General features: G+C 44.0%; 1 protein-coding gene across 2 annotated transcripts in view; it reads right to left on the bottom strand.

Annotated features, from left to right (window-relative positions):
- Nucleotides 1–22,003, bottom strand: part of ADAMTSL1 (ADAMTS like 1) — a 320,400-nt gene that overhangs the window by 22,518 nt on the left and 275,879 nt on the right. For both annotated transcript variants that reach the window (XM_039910787.1, XM_029055244.2), the window contains exons 23-24: nt 19,092–19,226; nt 431–643 (exon numbers count right to left, since the gene is read on the bottom strand). In XM_039910787.1, the coding sequence (XP_039766721.1) occupies nt 431–643; nt 19,092–19,226 (348 nt within the window). The remainder of the gene's footprint in view (nt 1–430; nt 644–19,091; nt 19,227–22,003) is intronic.

Below are 22,003 nucleotides of genomic sequence, written 5' to 3' on the forward strand. Positions count from 1 at the left end.
AGGCTTGAAAATAGAGAGAGGCCTTCTATGGAACTAACCAATTAGCTTACCAAGATTCCATTCTTCTGTGCAAACAACATGAGGAAGGAAATGTCAGTCCTTTCCTTGTCCTTTCCAGCCACATTACCAGATGGATAGACTTTCATTTTGAACATTAAGGACAAGTATATTTGTATACAAACCCCACAGTCTGGGACAGCGACTGCGTCTCATGACAATTCACAACAGATGAGAAAATTTAAAACAAATATCGCTCCTTTTGTCGACTGCTCCAAGAAATAAAACAATGTGTAAGGCGTATAAGGGTGTGTGTGTATATATATTTTCAATAATAATAATATATATGTATATAAAATAATAATAATGATGATATTTGTTAAGCGCTTACTATATGCCAAGCACTGTTCTATATATATGTATTTTCTTTTACCTTGGATGACAAGAGATGTTTTTTGCACAAGCATTCCTGCTTCATTCTCAGCCACGCAGCTGAATTCACCCTGAGATCTTTGGCTAAGGTTTGCAATCTGTAGGATATGTCCAGCTGCCAAGATATGATAAGTAAATCCAATTGCTGCATCAATAGGTTCATCTGCATGAAACCAAGTGATGTTTGGAGTTGGATGACCTTTTACTGGGCAACCTAGAAGGAGGTGAGGGGAAAGATAAACCATCAACAAAAAAAGTAACAAATATAAGTGATCCTCTGAGCTTTGGGTCTTCAAAATCAATCAGAACTTCCAATCCTCAGATCTGTAGCCTTTACTAAGCCCTTTGTATTCTCAACAGAATTAATTTATTCTGGAGGAGATGTGAGCAATTTGTGATGCTTTCTTGGGTAACTTGCACTTTACCGGAGAGGAAGCAGTAGCGACTGGCCTCTGAACCTTCACATTGCCCTTATTCCACCCACACTAGATTTTTTTTCAATGGTATTTGTTAAGCACTTACTGTGTGCCAGGCACTGTACTAACATTAGGATAGATACAAGCAAATCAGGTTGGACAGAGTCCATGCCCCACATGGAGCTCACGGTCTTAATCCCCATTTTACAGATGAGGTAACTGAGGAACAAGGAAGGTAAAGTATTTACAGGTAGGAAAAAGAGTATGGAAAGGCAGATGTGTGAGGGGGAGAAAGAAGATGTGCTTGTACTTCAGGATCTTCTTTTAAAATGCCTTCTAACCCAACAGATTTTTCGCAAATTATTGATTTTAAAACAAAACCTGGCCTCATGGAAAGAGCACAGGACTGGAAGTCACGACACCTGGGTTCTAGTCTCAGCTCTGCTATTGGCTTGCTGGGTGACTTTAAGCAAGTCACTTAGCCCCATCTGGGTTTCAGTTTCCTCAACTATAAAACGGGGAAAAAATAGATTGTGAGTCCTAGGCAGAGATTGTGTCCAATATGAAAGTCGTGCACTGATTAGAAAGTGCTTAATGCAATTATTATTATTATTATGAAGTGCTAGGGAAATTCTCAGTAACAGAAGAAGCATTATCACTATCCAATTCACTAACATATTTTCCTCTGCCATCATTGTTTATTTTCATATTTTAACCAATTGGTCCATTGAATGTATCCATTTTATAATGGAGAAAAAGGCCTCTCCAAATTCAGAACTGTAGGACCAATGACAACACTTAATACTGTGTCAAGCAAAATCAAATGCAACCAAATATAGAGTGAATTGGCTCCACAGTCTCTCCTCCATTTCAATTTTAAAAGCCCTCATCAAAGGTCCCAAAGGCAACTTTAAGTACATCTCACATTTTCCTGTACATTATGTCCAGGGCTTTTTTTAAAAAAAAAGTCGCTGAGGTGTTTCACTGTATATATTGTATCAGCACACAAACACATAGTTATCTACCTAATCTTGAAACAACATCATTCAAATTAAATTTCAATATATTAAGCCCACTCAAAGCAGTGAACTGTAGGAGAGGCAAGATAAATGAGCTGCTGATAGATTTGGGGAGGGGGGGAAGAAACCCTTCAAAACATAAGTTTAGTGATACATATAATTAAGGCTTGCTGAATTTTTAAAGCTTTTACTACTGCTACTCTATTTGGGACGGCACTCAGCAGCTGCAATTGGATGAAATGGAGGTTGGAAACACAACCCATACCACAAAAACAGTCTCCTGTGCTCCCTGGATTGCTCAATTAACATTAGAGGTGAAGGCTTGTGATCATTAGCAATATAGTCTGTATTATGGAGGGGTTTCAGATAGTGGCCTAAGTTTACTTTCTTGAGTCCTAAAGCAAAGCTACTCAGCTGGGTGGCAACGCATTCACACTTGTAGGGAAGAGGGTCTCTAAGCCCCCAACACTCTGCTAGCACCTGTGTGTGAAAACAGCATTAGGGAAGGAGGATGCAGAGCCAAGAGACACATTCATGGAGGGGGGAGAAAAGGAGAAAATGACACCTTTCCCCCTACTCTCTACTATGGGGCCCTCCATCCCGACACACACACACACACACGGAGATAATTTATGCCATTCCTTTTGGGAAATATTATTTCACCTCTAAAATGTAGTTTTACTTTTTACTGCCTTCACAAGTATGTAGCTAGACAAGCCCTGTGTCTGTTTTTTCAAAAGTGCAGCTTGGAGGTTGGGCAAAAACATAGTATTTTTCAGCAAATTTGCTTCAGCACTTCTGGGTCATCTAGGTATCACTGATTGATTGATTGATTGAATCATGTCAAAAAACTCCATCGTCCCCTCCCAACCACTAAGTACAGTGCTTTACACAGACTGAGAACTCAGTAAATACTATTGATTATTTTAATTGGGGAGAGGCGTGGAAACACTGGGCTAAATACATTCTAGTTAAATAAAGCCCTTTACTTGGTGAAGATCCTGTTAAGATTAATTGCACTGTGGACTGATTTTTTTAAAAAAGATTAACCAGCTCCAAGTTTAGCAAATTGTCTATTTCTAGAACTGTTCTCCATGATTGCTATCCCTAGCATGTTAACAAGAAACCTCAGTTCCTCTAAATAAGATGGATATTTGCAAAACTATTAAATTCAAAAGCCTGAGGATCAAAGAAAATCCAATGATTCCTTTAAAAGAGACTAGTGTAAGAAAGGGCAAGACAACTCTTAATCGGTAAGAATCAAGTGCAGGTGTTCACACATTTTTAAGACAGCCTTCAAGGAAGTAGTCTTTGCCCACCATGCATTCTGGTAAGGAGGGTTAGTACCAAGGGTTTGGATTTAGTGTCCTTGCCCTTGTAACTCTAAGTCTTCAGGGGAGGAAACCCAAACAGACCCATGTCCTTTGTGGCATATATTCATATTTGTTATTAGCAGAACCAAATAACTCCAAGGCAACACAGATGTCCACATCCACAACAAATCCAAGCAACAGTTGCATCACAGGACCTTGTTCATGTTTCATGATCATAGTTGGTTTAAAGCAAAAGAATACTGGGTGGTAGTGAAGACAGAGAAAAAAAATCAAAGGCAGTATCAACAAAGTCAAAATTAAGACCTTGGCTATTCGAATGGGCTTCATTATGTTTTAAAACTGTCTTGTCTGAATCTTTGATTATCAGGATGAATTCACCTACCTACCCACTATCTTTCAGATGCTCATTTTAGAACACAAATACACCTGTCTAGAACTCTGTAAAGTATTAAAGAGCTGTCTGTCTCATGGAGGTTTATAAACTATTAAAATACAGATGCAATGAATCTAATTGCTCTTCCTAGGACAAGAGTTTCTTAAGAAAATGAATTTTCATTAGTTGAAGAAGAAAGTAAAGGTGAAATTCTTCCTCTGAAATAGACTGTAAGTCCCATGTGGGACAGGGACTGTGTTCAACCTGATTATCTTGTATCTACTCCACCGCTTAGTACAGTACCTGGCACACAGTAAGAGCTTAAGTATCATTAAAAAACTATAAAAAATTCTTATAATTTTACCTATTCTATGCATTCAATTTCTTTGGGATTTTATACTGCCGAGTAAATATGTTATGGTTCTCCTCCTCTACATGCATTTTATTTTCAGACTACTTAAGAATCTTCAATAATTTAACGGTATCCCATGTGTGCAAATAAACATATTTATAAACATGTCTAGGCTCTCTGGCCTCTGAAAACTGCAAATCGCCAATAGTTGGGAGAAGGCATCAAATGTCAATTCCCACCATATTTGCTACCAATGACTAATTATTACATTTTTACTGCTATTGAGGAACCTCCCTTTGAACTGTCGGGCCTCTGTCTCATGGGCATTTTCATTTATGAAAACGAAAAGCATCAGTCATCCTTCACAGGTGAACTCTCAACACATATCCCATTTATATAGACCTCATAACTGTGCAGTAATCTAGTCTCCACCTTAGGAGAGGCCAAATAAGAAGACAACCTCCTCTCTACCCCCTTTTCCCAATGGGGATATGAATAGTCTTTCATGTAGAAATTTAGCGCCTCTCTTTTGTTTCCTTCTCAGCCACATGAACATTGGCCATTATAATCCTTCAACCCATCAACACTTGCCCCAGGAAAAGGGCAATCAGCAGGGAATGACAGAATGGGCTCTGCCTCTAGACAGGAATTAAAGGGTCTTTAGTACATTAGGGCTCTTGAAGAGGAAACAGTGCCTGGGAAGGCTGCCTGACCAATGAGGGTTCTGGCAGCCAAAAGCCTCTCTCTATCAACCCTTCCTAACCAGAAAAAGAAAATATTGCCTTTAGGCCTCTATTCCTTGGTCCACTGTGGTTCTAAATTGAGACAAAGCCAGGCTGTGAATTCACAGATGTGTGAAGTTTCCTCCCTGTGTTCTTGTTCTCTCTCTTTTCAAAGGGAGTGGGAGGGGGGAATGTTTGTTTGTATGTGTGTGGTGTGGGGGGGGGAGGGATGGAAGGAGTTAAAGAAGAAGATGCATTCAGAAAACCAGTTATAATAAAGTTGAGCTTAAAAACCAATCAAATGTTAAGTTGATTATTCATCTCCAAAAAGCAAAAAGCCAGCTTTCCAATACAGTAGCAATGTGTAAAAGGAAAAAAAAAGCTTTAATTCTAATATGGCTCTCAAAAGAACTGTAAATTTGCACCATCACTTCACATGTGACAAGAGAGACAAATGTCCAGAGCAATGATAGAGGCCTCACTCTATGTGTTTAACCATAAGGAGAGGGTACATTGCTTGCCAAGGGTCCTCAGTTTCTTGAAAGGTGTGAGTTTGCAAATGAGTACCTCTGGAAGGGGTCCTCATGGTGAGTCAGTCAATGCACCACAGGATACCTTCTTAGCTAAAAGAAAAGTGACTGTTTTACTAGATTGGGTTCCTATTAAGCAGGGTAGGGCATCAGAGGGTGGTTGCAGTCATTAGCCTCTTAGCTTGCACTTTAGCGTCCTATGGCACCTAGTAGCGTTTTAATGCAGTCCTCCAAAGTGAACTTTTAGTTATTAGCCTCTGTATTCAGAGGGTATTGGGGCTTGCAACATACAATCTTTTCTTTCTCTCCTCCTCAGCTCCAAATGAAACAAACCCAAGAGGATAGCTGCAAGTGTTAAACAATTCCAGCATGTATTAAATTAAAATGGGAGGGGGCGGGAAGAAGGAGCATGGCTTTGGAACTGAGGTTAAAAAAAGGAGGAAATTGCATTTACACACATCTTTCCATATTTTCCCAGGAAAACGTGTGACAGATTAGGAGAGGGTCTATGAAAGTATTCAGGACAGGGAGTCAATACTCCATGAGCTGGCCCCAGACCTGTTAGCATTTCCATTCTTTATTTGCATGGAGTTAAGACCATAAAAATGATGTGTGCTTGGATGGAACTTGGCACTATGAGGTCTCAGTTTGAGAGTCCTTTCCTTAATTTAATTTTAAGAAAACTGGACAACATCCATGCAGGCATTTAAAATGAATACAGGAATCTATATTCTGCTCATGGGAGTACAGAGTGTTGCATATAAGGCTAAAGACTTCAGCAACTAAAAGCAAGAAATCCAACTAAAATTAGTCCTGTCCACTGTGCAAAACCACTTCAGATTCAGGAGTGCAGTGAGGGCTCCTGTAGATGATATGACACCAGAAGGGACGGGAACAAGCAAAGAATGGGGATTTCTGGGAAACACGATTGACTAATAATGAAATTACTAAATTCCCTTGCAGGCCAAAGAAATCTCTGAGAGAAGACAAGCATCCTGAACTTTGATCAGGTCTCCTGGACCTTCCAACAAGATGGTCGGGAAAGATAGGCAAGATCAACATGTCCAAAACTGAGCTCCTTATCTTCCCTCCCAAGCCCTGCCCCCTTCCTGACTTCCCTATCACTGTGGATGGTACGACCATCCTTCCCGTCTCTCAAGCCCACAATCTTGGTGTCATCCTTGACTCAGCTCTCTCATTCACCCCACACATCCAATCTGTCACCAAGGCCTGCCGGTCTCACCTTTATAATATTGCCAAGATCCACCCTTTCCTCTTCACCCAAATGGCTATCTTACTGGTACAGGCTCTCATAATATCCCAGCTGGATTACTGTGTCAGCCTTCTCTCTGATCTCCCTTCCTCTTGTCTCTCCCTGCTCCAGTCTATTCTTCATTCCGCTGCCCGGATCATCTTCCTGCAGAAACGCTCTGGGCATGTCACTCCCCTCCTTAAAAACCTCCAGTGGTTGCCTATCAACCTCCTCACGAAACAAAAACTTCTCACTCTGGGCTTCAAGGCTCTCCATCACCTTGCCCTCTCCTACCTCTCCTCCCTTCTCTCTTTCTACTGCCCACCCCGCATGCTCCGCTCCTCTGCTGCTCACCTCCTCACCGTCCCCCGTTCACGCCTATCCCACCGTTGACCCCTGGACCACATCCTACTGCTGTCCTGGAATGCCCTCCCTCCTCACCTCCACCAAACTAACTCTCTTCTCTTCAAAGCCCTACTGAGAGCTCACCTCCTCCAAGAGGCCTTCCCCTTTTCCCTCTGCTCCCTCTGCTGCCTCTCTGCGCCGCCCCCTTCACCTCCCCTCAGCTAAGCCCCCTTTCCCCCCTTTCCCTCTGCTCCTCCCCCCTCTCCCTTCCCCTCCCCTCAGCACTGTGCTCATTTGCTCATTTGTATATACTTTTATTACCCTATTTATTTTGTTAATGAGGTGTACATCCCCTTGATTCTATTTATTCCTATTGTTTTTGTCTGTCTCCCCCGCTTAGACTGTAAACCCGTCAATGGGCAGGGATTGTCTCTATCTGTTGCCGAACTGTACATTCCAAGCACTTAGTACAGTGCTCTGCCCATAGTAAGCGCTCAATAAATACTATTGAATGAATGAATCCCTCTGTGTGTGTGTGTGTGTGTGTGTGTGTGTGCGTGTCTGTCTACACTCCCACATAATAGTAATTGTGGTATCTGCTAAGTGTGTACTATTTGCCAAATGCTGAGGTAGATACAAGGTAATCAGGTTGTTCTCAGACACAATCATTGTCTCTCATGGGGCTCACAGTCTAAAGGGGGAGGGAAAAACCAGTATTTCATTCCCATTTTACAGATGAGTAAACTGAGATACAGAAAAGTTAAGTGACCTGCCCCAGGTCGCATAGCGACAAGTGGCAGAACCTCAGGAAAATGTTAAAATATTCCTGGATAGAGGGGCATATGGAAGCCCATTTTCCATCCCTTTAATTCTCTGCTCTTTTACCCCACAGCTTTTCATTTCCACTAGTAGAAGGGGTGGGTGGTGGGAGGAGGAGGTTGAAGGGGTTGGGGAAGCACAAGCTTCAAAGCTCTGGAGTATTCTGATGAAGAACTGAGAATATCTCCCTGCACTGAAGGAAAGCTCTGTTAGGCATCGATATTAAAAAAAAAGTGTATGGTATTTGTCAAGCTCTTACTATGTACCAGGCACTGTACTAAATGCTGGGGTGGATACAAACGAAGTAGGTTGGACCCAGTCATGTTCCACATGGGGCTCACAGTCTTAATCCCCATTTTACAAATGAGGTAACAGAGGCACAGAGAAGTTAAGTGACTTGCACAAGGTCATGCAGCAGACAAGTGGTGGAGGCAGGATTTGAACCCAGGTCCTCCTAACTCCCAGGCTCATGCTTTATCCACTAGGGCACAAAACTGAGCTTTAAAAAACGTTTGCGTGTCCTTTTTTTCCCCATTAACACCAGGGCAAAATTTCTTTAAATAGCTGCCAATTTACCCCTACTCCAGTTTCTGATTTGTGAGTGGATTATTCCAATCTTTGAGTTAAACAGGACCTAAATTCCAACATTCTGCCTGAGGTGATTGTTTCTCTTAAAATGACCCTGAAATTGATTTGCCCAACTGCTGCTTTCAGGTGTTGAGGAGCAGGCTGGCCAGGACTGCACTCATCCGAAGCAGAGAGGTGTATGGAGCCATTTTCTCCACCCACCTTTCTTTTTCTGTTACCCATCTTTGGCCAGAAGATGTTTGGAAAAAAATAGAACTTTCAAAAATAAGCTATTGGAAATGTCTCATGTTTCCTTTTACAAGCCCCGGGCTAGTTTTGCCCTTAGTAGCACGCAGGTGGCTCCAACTGACTGCCTGAGGAGTTGCCAACTGGCACCCCGGAGAAAAAGTTGGCTGTAGCCTTTATGGCTCCAAAGGAGGAGTTACAATCTAGTGATTCAATGGACTTTTAATGAGCTTTAGAATATAGATCCTGTTTTTAACAACATCAGACAAGCTTGGACAGTCCCAAGTAGGTATTTGGGATTTTCTTCCCCCATCTGTATATGTATTTATAGGCTATACTTGGATTGTAAATCCCATAAGGGCAAAAATGGATTGTTTTTTGCTTTTTTTCCACAGCAAAACACTGGACACAATTTCATACTAAATAGTGAAGAGGGATGCCTCCGTGTTACTAAACAGTTTGTGGGGTGAGGACTGCATGCTTCATAAATCCTCTTCCCTGGGGAAAGCAGTCCACGCTCAATGCCAGACAACCATAAAATACAAGACAATCCAGAAAATGTTCAATTTATGCTGAAGGCAGCTAGGGAAGAGCTGACATGGCCTTGTGAACTCAGCCTGGGTTTGGCTCCGATTAGTGGGTGAGAGTGAAAGGAAAAAAGCCAACTCCAACCTTGACACACACCACGTTTCAGTTCTCCTTCACTCAACCACAGCAGCAGTTCCAGCAAACGGGATGAAGAATAGCTAATATTCATAGCAGGTATCCTGAGAGGCAGCATTGCAGAGTACAGAGTTCAGCAACAAGTCACAGGAAGGACCGACTGCCGCAGATGAATTCCAGAGCGAGCTGCAAAGGTCAGGGCTGCTGTGGAAGCGTGCAGACCTTTTCTGTATTTATTAAGCCAATATAAGTCTCCAAGGGCCTAGACTTCAGTGCCCTAACAACTTCCCAAGGAAGCAAAGAAAACAATAAACAATGAAGGGAAGGGAGTGGGGGAAAGGGGAGATGAGAAGGGTGTCCAGTGGGGCATCTGGGAGAGGTGAAGGGGTGGCGATGGGGGTGGAAGAACGGGAAAGTCTAGGGACAGCATTTGTAAAGATGCTGCAATCTGACTTCTATCTGGCTCAATGAGGTGTTCTGGCAGCCAACATCCGGCTTTGGCAACCAACACTGGAGAGTGTGGTTTGTCAAGGACCCATAAACAGACGTCCTACGGAGAGGAGGTCAGAAATCCTGCGGCACTAGAGAGGCTGCCTGACAGTTCTCTGACATACATCCAGCTGTAGTTCCTAAGGTGCTGTTGCAGAGAAGAGCTTTTCAGTGTGCACCTTCAGCGTGCTTTCCTGGTCACAGGGAAAAATTGAGAACTCCCAGATGATGACCCAGTTCTTCGGCAGAGGCAGGGAATCACCCTTGGGTGTCTTCAGAAATATGAAAGCACTCTGGTGTTTAAGGCAATGTCTAACCATACCCCAAGTACCCTGATTGAGTTGCCGAGGCCGGGACTGTCACTGGAACATGCTGGGGCATGAGGAAATTAGGACAGGCCCTGCCTCCTCTCGGCCTAATCTGGGATTCCCATTCAGCTTCGGGCACAGATGTCTTGAATTCTAATCCCAGCTCTGTCACAAACCTACTGTGTGACTTCTGGAAAGTCACTTAACATCTATCTCAGTTTTTCTTCCTGAAAATAAGGATGATAATACCTCCCAAGGATGTTATAAGGACAGGATGAGGTAAATTGAAAATACATTGAAAAATTAAAAGTGCTATACAAATTCAGAAGGTCAGACCTTGGAATGTGTCTTTTTCTCCTTTTCTTGCTTTTCAAGTGCTTAGTCCTGCACAGGTTTGGTGATAAACCCTCTCCTCGCTGCCCCGCCCCCCCACCCCCCAGCTCCTATGATAAACTCCTTTCCTTCTCCAAAGTGGGCTCCAGCAGTGATTTCTAGTTGGGGAGGGGACAGTCAGAGACTCAGGTCCAGCACACAGAAGGTGCTCAAAAAAACCTACTAAGAACAATTCTGATCCTTATCTTTATACTTATGGTAGGCTAGTGGTCTGTTGACCTACTCCCAACCTCTGGAGAAACCTGTCCAGGAAGCAGCGTTTAGCCAGCATGGGTAGATAGATGATGACTTAGAACTGTCTTCCCTGCAGCATAAACCTCATAGGCAGTACTCTTGTTCTGGCCTTGTAGTTTCAGTTTTATCCCAGAAGTACTCCAAGGGGGGACCACACTTAGCTTTCTCTGATAAGCCTTCAAATCGAACCAAAGTCCCTCCTGCTGCAATTTTAAAGTTTTCGGCATAGCCTAGTGGATAGAGCACGGGCCTATGAGTCAGAAGACATGGGTTCTAATCTTGGTTCCACCACCTGTCTGTGTGTGACTTTGGGCAAGTCACTTAATTTTTCTTTGCTTCAGTTACCTCATCTGTAAAATGGGGACAAAGTACAGCATTTAATGCAGTGCCTGGCACACAGTAAGGGCTTAACTACTACTATAAAAAAACAAAACAGGGAGGCAGGGTGGCCTAGGGAAAAAGAGCATGGGCCTGGAAATGAGAGGGCCTAGGTTCTAATCCTGGCTCTACCGCTTACCCGCTGTGTGACTTTGAGCGAGTCACTTAACTTCCCTGGGCCTCAGTTTCCTCATCTGCAAAGTGGGGATTCAATCAATATCTGTTCTCCCTTCTAGTTAGACTGCGAGCTCCACGTGGGACCCAATTATCTTGTACCTACTCCAGTAAAAATGAGTACAGTGATTGGCCCATAATAAGCACATAACAAATACCACAATTATTATTATTAGCAGAATATGCCTTATTAAAGGCTGGCCTGATAAACATTTGCAAAAATAGCATGCATTTACTCCTTTTGCCCCTTTCAAAAATACCCCCCCCCCCCATAAAACTAAGCATTTATAACAGCTAGCAACTTGCTTGTGGAAGCAATAGCCAAATTGATAGTTGCATCTGACACTGCTAGGGATGTGCTGGCCATGAAACTAAGGAGGAGGCAGTTGGAAGAAGCAGTTCCCGATACAAAACCATGTGGAGGTGTAGATTCAATGAGAGAAATAGTTAAATAGCATGGCAATAGCCTTAATAACCCTTCATAAAGACCTGGAATGCTTCTGTTTATGACTGTGCCATATTACACATGACTAGGGTTAATGTTTTGACTTTTTGCAAACAGCCTCCCTGTTGTTCCTTTCAGACAACAAGGAGATGCATTCAATTAAAAGAAAATAAATTCTTTAATAGTGGGTTAATACATGAGATACGGGAGCTCTTGACTTTTCCCCTAGCTGGTCAGTGGCATTTTAATATTGGCTGGTGGGGATTTACAGTGCTGTTACTGAGAGTATTGGGGAGGAAACTTAATCTGACAGTAATGTCCTGATGTCAGGAGATGACCCTGAGGGTGTACCAGGTGACAAGGAGTTTTCACCAGAACTGCTGGACTTGGACCATCTCCCGAGATGCAGCAAAATCTGTTCAACTGATTAAATTGGCTCAGTGTTCTGCATTTTACCCTTAGCACCCATCAGATTGTCGGGAATAATGATTTATGAAGTCACCTGCTAGACAATCCTTCTGCTTCTGCTTCTTTTAGGCAACTTCAACTTCATAATGATTTTTCAATAAAAATAAATAAAATCACCATATCTGCCATAGTTTTCATTTCAAAACCCTCTGTGTTCATTGATTCCAAACCCTGAGTCTTATTTTACAACTGGGTAATTTTGATTTTTTTCCTCTGGTAGGATTTATCCTTGCTATTTGTTGTCATGAGATTTTTGCATCATGTTGACTTCAAAACTTAGCAGAGAAAAAAAAAATTAAATTAGCCAGTTTTCTAATCTCAGGTGAACAAAGATCTCCTGTCAAGGAATTGCTTTTAGGCTGAGGATCTTGAAGCACCTGTGCTGTTGGATGCTTAACTAAGAGGTTGCTTTGAAGACTGAATCTCACGGCTGTGCTGTCAAAGCATTTCTTCAAAGGAGCGGAGAAGGAAACGATCCAGATGTTTCATCCAGAGCCAACAAAACAAAAATGGCATGGGGTTTGGGTTCAGCATACCTTGCTTACTGTTAAAAGTTGTGTTGTTTTACATCGAATGACTAGCATACAATTGGACACATTGCTCAGGGGAGTGTGTTCATACTGCTTAGCAAGGCTGTTGTAGGTTTTGGCCCCATCTCCTCATACCCCCAACAGGGAAAAAGGTTCAGCCACAATAAGCTTCTTTCACTGAAGGATTTACTTAGCAAACCCAGTGTTGAATGAATGCATGATTTTTCTCCCCTTCCTGTAAGTCATATGGTATGATAAAAGCTTGTAGCCTTCTGGTTCTATGTTGCTAAGCCTGATGTGTATTCAGCAATTGTTCCTTGAGGCAGCTGCTAATGGGTTTGTTTGAAAAAGCAGATAACCATAGATAGGAGGGGCACAGATCCGGATCGCTCCTCTACAAAGTATAGTATTGTTGGACCCATATTTTGGCTGAAGTCCAGCATACGATCTGACAGATATTCATTCAGTTTTTATACCTGAATGTGACCTAATAAGTCCTACCCCAAAGGGGGTCTACACGAGTTCTACCCCAAAGGGTCTTAAAATATGGATGGGGAGACAGACGCTAAAATAAATTACGAGTATGGGGAAGTAACAGAATTTAAAGACATGTACCTAAATGCTAGTAGGGCGGAGGGGGGAATGAGGTCCCAAGTGCTTAGGTCATATGGAAGTGCATAAGGTAGGGAGATCAGAGATTAATTACAGAAGGCCTCTTTTCCCCGGCTCTCTCTCCCTTCTGCATTGCTTTTGCACTTCGATCTGCGAACTTTGGGCATTTAATATTCAACCCACTCTTAAGCCCAGAGCACTTTTTTATGGTATCTGTTAAACTTTCATTCATTCATTCATTCAATAGCATTTATTGAGCGCTTACTATGTGCAGAGCACTGTACTAAGCGCTTGGAATGTACAAGTCGGCAACAGATAGAGACAGTCCCTGCCCTTTGACGGGCTTACAGTCTAATCGGGAGAGACAGGCAGACAAGAACAATGGCAATAAATAGAGTCAAGGGGAAGAACATCTCATAAAAAACAATGGCAACTAAATAAAATCAGGGTGATGTACATCTCATTAAACAAAATAAACAAAATAAATAGGGTGATAAAGATATATACAGCTGAGCCGACGAGTACAGTGCTGAGGGGGTGGGACAGGAGAGGGGAAAGAGGAGAGGGAAAGGGGGGAGAAGAGGGATTAGCTGCGGAGAGGTGGGGTGGGGGTAGAGGGAGCAGAGGGAAAAAGGGGGGAGCTCAGTCTGGGAAGGTCTCTTGGAGGAGGTGAGCTTTAAGTAGGGATTTGAAGAGGGGAAGAGAATTAGATTGTTGGAGGTGAAGAGGGAGGGCATTCCAGGACAGCAGTAGGATGTGGTCCAGGGGTCAACGGTGGAATAGGCGTGAACGGGGGACGGTGAGGAGGTAAGCAGCAGAGGAGCGGAGCGTGCGGGGTGGGCAGTAGAAAGAGAGAAGGGAGGAGAGGTAGGAAGGGGCAAGGTGATGGAGAGCCTTGAAGCCTGGAGTGAGGAGTTTTTGTTTGGAGCGGAGGTTGATAGGCAACCACTGGAGGTGTTTAAGAAGGGGAGTGACATGCCCAGATCGTTTCTGCAGGAAGATGAGCCGGGCAGCGGAGTGAAGAATGGACTGGAGCGGGGCGAGAGAGGAGGAAGGGAGATCAGAGAGAAGGCTGACACAGTAGTCTAGCCGGGATATAACGAGAGCCTGTAGCAGTAAGGTAGCCGTTTGGGTGGAGAGGAAAGGGCGGATCTTGGCGATATTGTAAAGGTGAGACCGGCAGGTCTTGGTAACGGATCGGATGTGTGGGGTGAACGAGAGAGATGAGTCAAAGATGACACTGAGGTTGCGGGCCTGAGAGATGGGAAGGATGGTCATACCATCCACGGTGATAGGGAAGTCTGGGAGAGGACGGTTACTATGTGCCAGGCACTGTGCTATGCACTGGCGTTGACACAAGCTAATCAAGTTGGATGCAGTCCACGTCCCACACAGGGCTCACAATCTTAATCCCCATTTTACGATGTGGTAACTGAGGCACAGTGAAGTGATTTGCCCAAGGTAAGAAAGCAGAAAAATAGCAGAGCCAGGATTAGAATCCAGGTCCCTCTGACTCCCAGGCCTCTGCTCATCCATTAGGCAACACTGCTTCTCACTTATGTACATATCTATAAATTATATATTATCAATTATTCATTTATATTAATGTCCGTCTCCCCCTCTAGAACGTAAACTCCTTGTGGGCAGGGAATGTGTCTACCAACTCTGTTGTATTCTCCCAAGCGCTTAGTACAGTGCTCTGCACACAGTAATAAATAATATTGATTATGATGATTTCAGAAGGGTTCACACCCAAGATGAATAGATCAATTTCTAATGTGTCACCTGAGTCTTAAACCTGTTTTGCCATTATTCTCTTAGGCTTTGGTTGACAGTATTTCGGATCAACCAAATCATCTACCCACAGGCTGCAAGGGCTGGAATCTGGCACAGTCAGGAAATCCAGGCTCTGGTCCAGTCCCAGTGAGACCTCCGTCCACCTTTTCTTTTCTTTTCTTTTCTTTTTTTTTGGCTGCTGAGGTCTGGGCCTGACCCAGTGCTTTAATGCCAAACTGAAAGGGACTAGAAGCAAGTTTCCAGCCAAATCTAGTTTGGCAATGTTGAGCACCTCTAGTTTGGTGGTGGTGGTATGATTCCCCATCTAGAAACAGGGGGTTGACAGTCTGCCTTGGTTTCATAAAGGAGCAGATCGAACAATACTGGAAGGAGGTCATGGGGAAAATGAAGCCCCTGTGGTGTGCTCTCCTGGCCCACAGCTATCCAAAAAAAACACAGTCTGCTTTTGCCGGCTTAACTCTCAATGCTATTTTAGAAAGACAGACTGGTTTCATTTGAGAGTTGCATAGCCCTCTACTTATCACTTCCAAATTTTAGCCAAACTGGGGCTTACATTGGAATGTTCTCATCTGGTCTGACGCCATCCCCTTGAGGGACAGGGACCACATTTCATTTCTTTATGCATATTACCCCCAGCCCTCACTCATACAGTGCTCTGCTCACAGTAAGGGCTTCATAAACACTCTTACTACTACTTCCTGGTCCCTGGGGAATTTGCTGCCTCCAAATGTAAGGTCCCACCTAGCTACAGTCCTGGGGTGGTCCTCCCCCTCTCGCTCTATTTCTGACTGCAATGTCACACAATAATGGCAAGAGACTGAAGTCACAGGAACAGGAATTTCAGGGGCAAGCAAGCCCAGACTAAACTCCCACCTGACCAGCTCTCACACTTGACAAGATCAAAGAAGTAGTTTTCGAATGTCTGGCCCCCAAACCCCACAAGTTGAACCTTCCCCTCCCTTTCAGGCTCCTCACCTGGAGCAGAGGCTCCACGTATGACTCTAAGTAGCCAACATTTCCACCCCCAGGGAGAGATGACTTGCATTGCAATATCCCAGGGCAGCAGCAAACTCAGAGCCGTTCCACAGGGAAAATCCCCAAGAAGAACTTGAATTTTAATCAAAAACTGAAAAATGTCCCAATGTTCCCAGCTCAGGGAACATATATTCACCATTGCTCAGGGAATGGCTTGGTGCCCAATGTTGCTCTTCAGGCTATGATAGGTCAGGGAATACCTCGAGGTGCTCCTGTGAACAAGGAACTGCATAATTCTATGGATCCAGCCATGGGGACAATAATAATAATAATGATACTAAGAATAATATTAATCATTGTGATATTTGTTAAGTGCTTACTCTGTGCCAAGTACTGTACTAAGTTCTGGGGTAAGTACAAGATAATCGGATCAGACCCAGTTCCTGTCCCATGTGGAGCTCAGAACTGGTACTGAACCTCCATTTTGCAGATGAGGAACCTGAGGCCCAGAGAAGTGAAGTGACTTGCCAAAGGTCACAGAGGAGCTAAGTGGTAGAGCTGGGATTATAACCCAGGTCCTCTGACTCCCAGGCCCATGCCCTTTCTATTAGGCTATGCTGCAAAATAGCTTGGTTGTAGCCTATAATTCCACTTGTGACTCAGAAGTAATGGGGCCAGGGTGACCCCAAATGTTGGACTACACTAATCTCCCATCCTTAAATGCAGGACTTCTATGGAGATTGATTTACTGCCTCATTTCAACAAAGCAGTGTGAATATAGACTAGGGCATGATGATGTCTCCACTCAAATTTAAACAATAAAACAGAAGTGGAATGCAGCAGTTTAAAATGCAAATACTTATTGGCCATGGCTAACAGAAGACAAAATATTATTCCAGAATATGGAGGAAAGGAAAGCTATCATTGGAGAATGCATACACAATAACTTTTCCAGTACTCACTCAAATGGTACCACAGTGGCCTCAGACAGTTATTGCACCTCCAAAAAGTGAGTAGCCTTATTCCTCTGACTGATAGAATCAGTCTGTTATTAACAGCAGTACTATTTCTTAGAAATGCTGAATCAAAACCAAAGTATTCTTTAGGGTGTACAGCCCCTTTTCTTTGCAATAACATTATTTTAAAAGTGAACTTCTTCAGATTCACTATTTTGAGGCTAAATTGCAATTTGGGTTTTTTCGTCTGTCTTCCCCGTGATCAGAACAATAGTCAATGTCAAATTTATAATGCCCTGAAGCAATTCTGGAAAATAAAGTGAGGCCACATATGACTATCTCCATGATTCAAAATGTAGTTTTGCATAGGTCCCAAGAGTTCTCCTTATGCATATAAACTTCATGCCTCATTGCCAAGTTCAGCTAATGTAGAAAACGGGAAAATATTCTCAATCTGTGAGACTATTGCTTTCTGGTGGTGTGTGTTAGATCTTATGACACAGACCCTTGGCCTTCTCGACAAGCCATCACTCACTGGTCAGGAGGTCTCTAGTCACGTGATCCCAGAATCTTATTTTTGGAGATGAAAATAATTGTGAAGCACTTTGCCAAGTCAACTATGCAATATGGATTGACAATATATCTATGTATTTGAAGAAAGTCTAAGCTGGCTGGAAACCCTACACACAATCAAAAACTTTCTTTGGCAACACAGAGCTTAACACCATCCAGAATTCCATTACCTAGGCAGCATACAGCCTCCTGATGTGGTTACAGACAAGGAAATAGAAAATCAAGTCAAGAAAGCTAGAATAACCTTCCAAAAATTGTCCAACAGTGTGGCGACAACATGGCATTAAGTTTCAGACCAAATGAAGCCCAACAGAGCAAAATTGCCGCTGAACCTTCTAAATGGCTGAGAGGCCTAGACTCCCTCCAGACACCCCCATCCAGCTCCTTGAATAACTCTGTTATGCAGTGTCTCTTACAGGCTGCTTCAACATGAAGTAGCAAGACAGGATTACAACTGGTGAAGTCAGGGCATGAAGTCAGGCTCTTGGCCTTTCAGCAACACTTACCCCAATGTATCTATGCTGGGTGAAACATGTGAGAATATATGAGAACAGGCTACTGAAAGAGCCGTTTTCTGGCAAGCTGAATTGGGGCAACTGAAAACAAGGCAGAACAGAGAAGAGACAAAAATGTTTCTAGAGGCAACAAGGCCTAGTGGAAAGACCACAGGTGTGGGTGGTAGGAGATCTGAATTCTAGTCCTAGTCCTGCTATGGCTTGGGCAAATCAGTTAATTTCTCTGTGCCTCTGTTTCTCATTTAGTTTTGGGATGGCACTAATCTTAATGCTTGTGCCCTTCCCCATTGCCCCCTAACAGTTTGAAGATTCCTCCTAATAGGGCTGGCTTTAGACAAGTACGTGCTCTGTGGTGGGACAAAGTTTTCCAGCCCCACATTCTGTGTGACATCATGAAGTCCATTCTAACCTCCAAAACTAAAATGTTTCTTGCGGGGGCGGGGAGGGGTCCTGGTCCCCACCCCTGCTCCAGAGCTTTTGCATTCCCCTTACAGATCATTGTTCACACAGGCACTATTTCCAACTTGGGCTGTGTGCTTCCAAATTTCTAGTGTAGCTTTCTTAAGTACCAGCGAGGACTAACCAGTAGACATCTCATGACAAATACCTAACTATACACACTGTCAATATCCACATTCCTCTTCCAGCTCAGACAGATGCCTGCTGATTTCTTGAATAAGTATGTCCTATAATTTTTATGGAAACTTGGATTGCAGGCTTCTACAATGAATAAGCAAGACCTCTTTTATTGCCGTTCAGCAATGCTTACTTTCCTCCCAGTTTCCTGGAGTAGAAGCGGTCAGAGGTGAGGAATTGTGGGTAGCTGGCTAGAGGGGATGAATGTGTGTTTATTTGTATTTTAAAAGCATGGTTCTGTTCAGTCTGGGGACTGCTCACGCTACGGTGGCTGCTTGGTCTGCAGCCCTGGTGAAGCTGGTGCCATCTGCCCTAGCTGAATGGCTCCCAGTTTAGAGCTCAGGCCAAGGGAAAGTCACACCCAATTCATGTGGAATATTGGCAAAAGTTTCCAATCGTTGAGCGAATTCTCCTGGCCAGGGGAAGCTGGCTGCTTATCCTGCTATTTCTGCTTCCCTCCCTTCTGTCCGGGGTCTCTATTCTACCCATCCAAGCAACCCAATGGGGCCTCCCGCCTCGTACTTTAGAAATGTCAACTCACCAATGTGAGCAGAATCCCCAGGATTCAGTACCAGCCGGGTTCCCAAAGGAGATGCCATCACGGAGGAACCATTTGGCCCAGTTGCTGAAAGCACCGCCTTGAGGTCTTCTGCTTGAAGAGAGGTCCTGGGAGGATCTTGGAAGAGAGAGGGAAATACAGATGAGGAACCAGAGAAAGATGGAATGCAAAGCACCACTCCAGTTGAGGTTTGAAAAATGGGATGTTCTTATGCCTGGTTTCTCTTTCTTGGTATATAAATATTGGCCCATGTATGAGAGAGGTGCCTTGATAGGCCTGGCCCATGGAGCAGCCATGAAACAAGAAAAGAATACACAGGGAATGTGTCTCATATTGTACTCTCCTAAGTGCTCAGTGTAGTGCTCTGCATACAGTAAGCGCTCAATAAATAAAATATGACCGACTGACTGATAGAAGGAGGCACCTTTCTGCAAAACCAGACAAGGTGTTGGTGCGGGGGGTGGGGGGAGAAATCAGAGTAGAGCTGGCTCATTGTTCTTATTTCAGAACTATTTTCAGAACTAGCAGAGGGGAAGGGTCTCCAAGGGGTAGGGAGCAACGCACTAGTGCATAGGTTGCAGGGGCGGCTGGCCTAAAAATCTCAAGCGCTTTCTTGCATTTTTTTCTAGCTGCTTGGGGGCCATGGTCTTATCCTACCTTCTTGAACCAGGTGTTACCTCTTCCCTACACAGAATTCTGTACACAAGGTGCAATAGGTGATGGGAATCAGGCTTGCTGACTTGCAGTTGTTTGGGTTAGTTGCAGGACTGACAGTGGTTGAGGTAATTCAGGAAGTAACAGTGCAGCAGCACCACAAAGATAGAAATATTAATTGCTGGATGTGCTTAACTCAATTGTGAATCCGATGGCAATAGGACCTTTCGTACATCAATCACTCACCTCCTCCCAGGACTTTTATATGTTGCTCTGTCTGTCTCAGATTGCAGGTCGACTGAGCTTTTGGCCGTATGCCTTAGCTAGTTCAAACGTGTGTTAAATCAAATAAAACAGGTGTTCATAACCTCCAGTGCACACACCAGAGTGTGTGTGCCAAGCTATTCTGGCTGGAGGTGCTAATATCCATTTGTGGGATGGCATTAGCAGGTTCAGGGTCTGCGGTTCAGGGTCTTGTGGTTTGTGCTGTCTACTCAGACCCTGCTGTTCTTCCCCTGGCTGACCCTGCTTCTGTGGGCAGTGGCAGAACTGGAGGGGACCAAGGACAAAAAAGTGGGCCTGAGTCTGAAGGCCTGCAGGTGCAGCTCCAGAAGAAGATGAGGGTCCTCCACAGGTTCCTTTAGGAGTCCAACCTGGGGCTCCCACACTCTTCCCACAGACTCCCTGAGTTTGGACCAGCCACCTTCTGTTTTCGTTGCTGAGGCCTGAAAAAAGGTGACAATGAAAAATGTCCCAACACCGTAGAATTTCACTTGAAAAAAATGAAACCAGTTCTCTCGTTCAAAGAGTGCTCATGCCTAGTGAACTAAGACCCAGTCATTCTGAGGTTGCCTTTAGTCATTCACAGTGGGATTTTATTTCAAGCCAGGAAGATGTTGGCAGCCGATAATGAAGGAATAGTGCTGCAGCCCTAAGGGACGTCGCCGTCAGGAGGACATGCGCTCGGGTTTGGTTTTCGTAGGAGTGATGATGGGTTGTGTCTAACCATGCACATTGTGTCACCTGGTCTTAGCACCCATTGGGAGTGAGTTGGCTGGGTTAGGAATGAGGTCTGGCTCTGTGCCCGCCTCAGCAGCAGACAACTGTTCTGCTCTCAAATGGTTTGTCCACCATGTCTGAGTCAAGCCTTCACAACCACTGTACAACATTCACCATACAAATTTTGGGTGACCCCACTGGCCACCCAATATTGCCGGTCATCAGTAGGTGTTGGAATCGTAAAGGGACAATTCCAGATAGGCCTGGAATTGGCCTGGGGATAATAGGAAAATCCTGGTGGGCCAGCCCAACTCGTCTGGATTACATGTGGTGCTGAGGCAGCTCTTTACTGGTTTGGAGCAAGTTAGGAGTATAGTGGGTGGAAATAGATGAGTTTCTGCTTCTTTTAAATGTTCATGCCAGATTTGCCCCAGTAATGATTTCAGAGCCAGGGGTCCACAGGCATTCATGTGTGCACAGAAATTCCAGGACTCTACCTCATTAGCTGGTGAATGAGGGACTTGATGACCTCACGCCTCTCCAGGCACCCTTTTATAGGTTAAGCAAGTGGAAAAGGAAAAGAAACCAGAAGAGAAAACACACTACCTATTTTGTGTGGAGTTAGAGGTGTGAGCTTACAAAATGTACACTCTTCCCTGGAGCATCTACATGCCCTTTCTCAATCTTTCTTCTTCAAGTCAGTAGAAAGTAAATAAGCAGAATAAGTGTAATTAGGGAGGAAAAATCAGTGAACAAATATCATAAATCTAGCTTGGGCTAGCACCTCCACTCAAACCCTCGGTTTGACACCACTTTTCTGAGTCAAATGATCTGGCTGGAAGCTCAGTTCTCGGTCATGAAACTGAACATGAGAGTAAAGTTTGCCGAGACTGACTTAGTGCTTTGTGAGTCTGTGCAAGGTTTATGCATCCCCTGGAAGGTGAAATGTTGTTAGTGCCCCTCGGTGGGCTATGTTATGTTTCTGGGGCTGAGGTCAAAGGAATTTGTTCTTTTCAGATGAGTGGTGTCCAGGGTTAAAGGGAAAAAGTAAAGTCATATTTTTACAATTGGCTTTTCCAAAGGACTCTCAGATCCACAAAAATAGGTTTTACTAGTAGTATAAATAATCACCAGCATCACTCAGACTCTCTTTTCCATGAATGACCGCTGCCATCTCAGAGACTCATAGTGAAGAAGTCTACATGGCTGGTCTAGGAGGCTCCTCTCAGTGGGATTGGAGG

This window comes from Ornithorhynchus anatinus, chromosome X5 (genome assembly GCF_004115215.2).
Source record: "Ornithorhynchus anatinus isolate Pmale09 chromosome X5, mOrnAna1.pri.v4, whole genome shotgun sequence".
Classification (NCBI taxonomy): domain Eukaryota; kingdom Metazoa; phylum Chordata; class Mammalia; order Monotremata; family Ornithorhynchidae; genus Ornithorhynchus; species Ornithorhynchus anatinus.